The sequence below is a fragment of the Meriones unguiculatus genome, chromosome 2, assembly GCF_030254825.1.
Source record: "Meriones unguiculatus strain TT.TT164.6M chromosome 2, Bangor_MerUng_6.1, whole genome shotgun sequence".
NCBI lineage: Eukaryota > Metazoa > Chordata > Mammalia > Rodentia > Muridae > Meriones > Meriones unguiculatus.
Genome location: NC_083350.1, coordinates 26573247 through 26578300, shown reverse-complemented (window position 1 = coordinate 26578300; position 5054 = coordinate 26573247). Strand labels below are relative to the sequence as shown.

At 40.1% G+C, this 5054-nt stretch overlaps 1 protein-coding gene across 1 annotated transcript; it reads right to left on the bottom strand.

The window, feature by feature from the left end:
- Positions 1-599: 599 nt before the first annotated feature.
- Positions 600-3833, bottom strand: Spink7 (serine peptidase inhibitor Kazal type 7). The gene is made up of 4 exons (XM_021659486.1): positions 3729-3833; positions 2753-2778; positions 2164-2288; positions 600-830 (listed from the first exon to the last, which is right to left on the bottom strand). The coding sequence occupies exons 1-4, from the start codon at positions 3787-3789 to the stop codon at positions 785-787; spliced, it is 258 nt and encodes an 85-aa protein (XP_021515161.1). The 5' UTR covers positions 3790-3833; the 3' UTR covers positions 600-784.
- Between the last annotated feature and the right edge of the window lie 1221 nt (positions 3834-5054).

Genomic DNA, 5054 nt, shown 5'->3' with positions numbered 1-5054 from the left:
TAATGCCAGATGGATCCATAAACAATGGAAATTAAAATTTACTTCTAGGGCCTAAAAAGTGCTAGCAGCACAGTAAGCACTTGTCTTTAAAGATGCATCACTACATATATCCCTGGCAGAAATGGAACAAGTTACGGTGTTTGGCCATCTTCTTTCAACTCTCATACTTCAAATGACTGTTATGGTGCCCTTTTCCACAGTCTACGTAGGGCCATATACTTTTCCCATCCCAAGACCTTGAAGAGACATAGGGAAGACCAGCCAGGGGATGATGGTGTTTCTCATGTTAGCAGGAAAGCCATAGGTGTTCCATGGCTTCAGACAGTGAAAGAAAGTAGTTATAGGCTGGAAGAGGAGAAGAGTGAACTGGCATTCGTGTATCTGTGTGTAGACATCTTGTGTGTTGCAGGGGAGGGGTGTTTATTTTTGAAATCTACTCAGTGTTTTTTGTTCAAAAGTTTCTCCTAAACAAAAATCATTGTATACTTCTCAAATTGCTTTATGATTGAAATACTATAACTTATCCATGAAACAAATACAAACAGAAGCAAAAGTAAACTTTCTGGAGAGATTTTTTTTTTTTTAATACAGATGCCAAAAGAAGGTAATTTGTCAGGAGACACGAGTTGATGAGGATGAACACAGAGACTTTGACCAGTCAGTGAAGATGACTGACTCTAGATCCAAACCCACCAGAACATCCTATAAAAAGGGAAGTCCATCGCAGCCCACAGGAGACGCACACAATGGAGGCACTGCTGTTCTTTCTTTGTCCATGGAGAAGTTAGCAGTGCCCTTCACGAAGAAACTGAATTTTTCCATTACTTCTCCTGAGGGAAGACATAATTAACATGTTTAAGAAACATAATTAAGACATGTTTCTGCTGAACAAAAGCAGAAATGGAAAAGCTGAAAAGAAGTAAAGGAAACTATGGCTCAGCGGTAAGACCTCTTTTCGGCTAAGAACAAGACTGTGGAGTAGAAACTCTTTTGACAGAAGGCAGGGTCTGAGTTCCAGAACAGCATGCTATGAACGTGGAGCAGCAGCTCAGGGCTTCAGTCGTAATTCTATCCCATCTACTTCTTCCACTGATCCCAGAGGCAGGGCGGTCACCCAGGGTATTGAAAGAACAATGAAGTCTCCATAAAGGGAGTGGCAGTGGCCCATCTCCGAGCTTTTCTCGATCAGCGGGGCAGTGATGGAGTGGGATACTACAATACTAAGGAAGCCCTCTACCACACCTCCCTTTCAGGGTCTCACGCCCTCGAGCATGCCTACTTTTACGGTCCAGGGCTGCATATACATCTGTGTTAAAGAATCTTTCCTTCTGTGAAATGAACTTTCCAAACATAAATGTATACATAGACATGTTCTCTGGGCTCAGGCCCTACTGGTGAGTTTAACTTGCTAAGATAATCACAAAGATGAGAACACGGGACATGATATAAGTGTTCCCGATGCCGGTGGCTTAAACGATAGTAAGCAAAGATAAAGAGTAAATTTGGTATAAGATGGTAAGTGCTAAGTTGCACCTTACATTTTAAAAAGGTAATGTCTGTCTAATGACTATTCTTTCAAACACTGTGCAGGCCAAACAAAACACCTGAACTAAACATGTCCATGGGAATTTGAGCCAATAATGACAGTCTGCAACCCTCATTTAAGAAAAAAGGAAAATCAATCATTTTCATTGCTTTCTCTTCCTGAAAACTACTGACACTTACTTAGAACCTATAGGAACTTGAGAGTAAAGTCCAGATTCAGTAAAGTTGTTTAGTATTTTAGAAATCATGTAGGAGAGTGGATTTCAGCTGTGCATCGACCTTTCCTAAAATAGGAAGTTATACGGAACCTCCTTCTTAAAATAGTTGGGTTTGGGGACTTTAACCCTTATGGTGACTCCTGACTTGCTTCTAGGTTACAGGGACAAATGAGCTTGAAAACTCAAGAACTTAAAACTCAAGAGTTACAATAACTGGAGATCTGTGGGCAGGATAGGAGCAGTTCAAGTTGGCAGAACAGCTGGCGAATTTTTTTGTTCCCACCCTCTATACTGCAAAGAATAACTAGAATATAAGAGTTAAGAAGGATCTAGGGAAGGGGAAAGATTTGAGAAGAGAGCAGTGTTCCCCCAGCACACTTTCTTCGCATTTGATACTCACAAGATCTCTGTACACAACTTGCATTTATTCCCATAGGTGATATAGTCAGAGCCACAGACCGGTGTGTTTTCAATGGGGCAAGGGATGGCCACCACTGGGTACTTTTTGTATATGTCACAGTCCAGCTGGTCAGACATAAGAGAATATCCTGATATTTTTCAAGTATAATTATCTCAGATCAACTAGACAGACTACAAGAGCTGCACAGCTCAGCTCAGCTGTTCATATGCTGTTGAAATTGCTTTTATAAATAGTGACATTACCATCATGACAAATACTGGTGTGCCGGCACCCTTCCTACTTTTTAATGCCACACTGGGTGAGCAATTGCTGAGCATTTCCTTGCCAGACAACTAACTTCAGTGTTACATGAATTTCCACTATTTAATGCTAAGGACGCTTGCATAAGACAAGTTCTATTATATTTTCAGTTTACAAATGGGAAAAATATTCCTCATCTTTGTCTGTCTTCTCTGTTGCTTTCCCTTAAACATACAACATGAAGGAGGTATCAATCTTATATAAATTTTTGTTGACCTAAGTGACAGCCAATAAAAATTGAAATTAAAAATTTGTGCAACATACATACCGTTTCCAAAGGGTGGCTGGTAACTTCTGAAAGACAAATACAATGGAAGCATTACAAATAAAGCAGAACCTGGAATATCATTAATCAATGTAGATTTGTCTTTCAGTTAATGACTTTTCATTTCTCCTGGCAGTAAATCTCATCATAAAATCCATCATTATCCACAATCACATCTGTTTGCTTAGGAACTTAAATGGCCAATGGATAAGCCCTTGAATTAGGAAGGCAGATTTATGTATTCTTTCTAGAGCTTACGGTTTATTTAATAAAGTAAGTTGCCACTGAAGACTTATTACGGATATGCTTTCTCTTCTAATCAACAGAAAGAAATATAAAGAGATACATGTGATAGTTCACACCGTTAATCAAAGAACCCTGGAGGCAAAAGCAGGCAGATCTCTGTGAGTCCAAGGACAGCCTAGTCTACATAGCAAGTTCCAGGTCAGCAAGGACTACATAGTTAAAGCCTGTGTTAAACAAACACACAAACACACAAACAGAAAAGTAAATGAATGTCTTTAACCTGTTACAAATTTATCTTATCTACCCATCTTTCCACAATGTAAAAGCTAAATCATTAACTTGAGAACTCTAGAAATGTGTATTTTATTTAGATTCTACTGCACAGATTCAGGAAAATACCTAAGGACGTCTGCATGTCTGCACTGAGGAATAGCCATCTACTGACACAGTTACAAGTATACTTAAGCCATAGAATATTACAGAGAAATTTGGACCTTTTTGGTCCATGGGAGACCAGTAAGAATCCTTGCAAGAGAAGGCGTTCAATCCAAATCCTTCAAAGTACGGCTAGAACTATGATCCTTCTCTCCAGAAAGATCTGTTTCTCTCACTTTACATCCCCTTGATCAGATATTTATGCCAGTAGCTTACATCCTAGCAGAAATTTTTTTGAAAAACAAACAAATGAACAAAATCTTCAGGACTGTATGGGATAGTGCGTAACCCAACTCACCGGAGCTGTTGCAGAAATAGGTTGCTATGAAGAGCAGCAGGAGGCCCCCAACAAGCTTCATGGTGGAGAGGGCTGTGATGCCAAGGCTGGTGGTCTGAGATTGGCTTGAAACTGAATGTGCCATGCACTAGAGGAGAGCTCATGTTTATATGGTGAGCCTTGGTTTCTCCACCTCCCTGTGAGCTCATCCAAAGTCAGTACTGGGCCTGAGAGGCTCACAAAGCCTGTCACACCCAGTGGTGCCGCAGCACCTGTCAGTTAATTACTGTGTCCCTTCTCAGTGACAGGTAGGTGATCTGAGGTAAATAGTATTTTTCTGTCTTTTCCAGAAGTGAAGACTGTTACTTACACTAGGCTTTCCATAGAATAGATTAAGCATGGCTTTCTTGTCTTAGACATGAAACAAGAGAGTATCACATGCTTAGTTTATCTTACTCAAACGGAAGGTCTTAAACACAGTCAAGCCATGGTATGCCTACATTTAGTTTAGACTCTCGAGAAAATAAAGTTTTATTTTCAAAGCAATGAACCTATTAACTATCCCGGGGGCTTGTAAATGTAGCAGCTTTAGCTTTTATGAGGCTTGGAGAAAAGGGTTGGCTTTTCCTAGCTATGAACTCTTAGGTCAGTCATTGATGAAGCTGTGAACTTGTACCAGTCAGGAAAGCATGGTCGTATTACAGTTACTTGTAATTTTGAGATTTCCATAACTTAAAGTTATGACCACCTCTGTGAGAGGGTGGTCAAGTGATGCATATTATGCATAATATTCATAATTATGCATGCATATTACTCTGGTTGCCAAGTGGGCAATGTAGTCGCTGTTTAGGATAGCATTGTCCAGTGAGGTGAAGAAATAGCCCAGAGGATGTCCTTGTCCAGCTATGAAATAAATGTTCCATCCCAGAAGAGATGCCCCGTCATTTCCCTTCTCTGTCACATGGCTGTTGATCTCCTGATTTGTTTTGTTTTGTTTTGTTTTTTCCAGCTGTAGAGGATATGGAGTAGATATGCTCCTTCTTACCTTGTCCCCTAAAGGTCAACCTGAGAATGACTACAAGTAGTTGACAAGCAGCAAAGTGACTGCCTCAGAGCCTGAGTGTCACCCTTGTCCAATGGGGGCCTATCAATAGTTACAACATCGTTACAGACCATTGACATGAAAGTCTCTTTTAAAGCTGCATGCATTAGAACACATTTTTGTGATTGTTACTATCCAACAAATAGACAGGATTCAGTACATGGGTTGCTAGTTATTAAAATATAAGCTGCATTGTGTAGGCACAATTATCAGAGTGCCTGCTATTTGTCTGCAAAGCTCAAAGA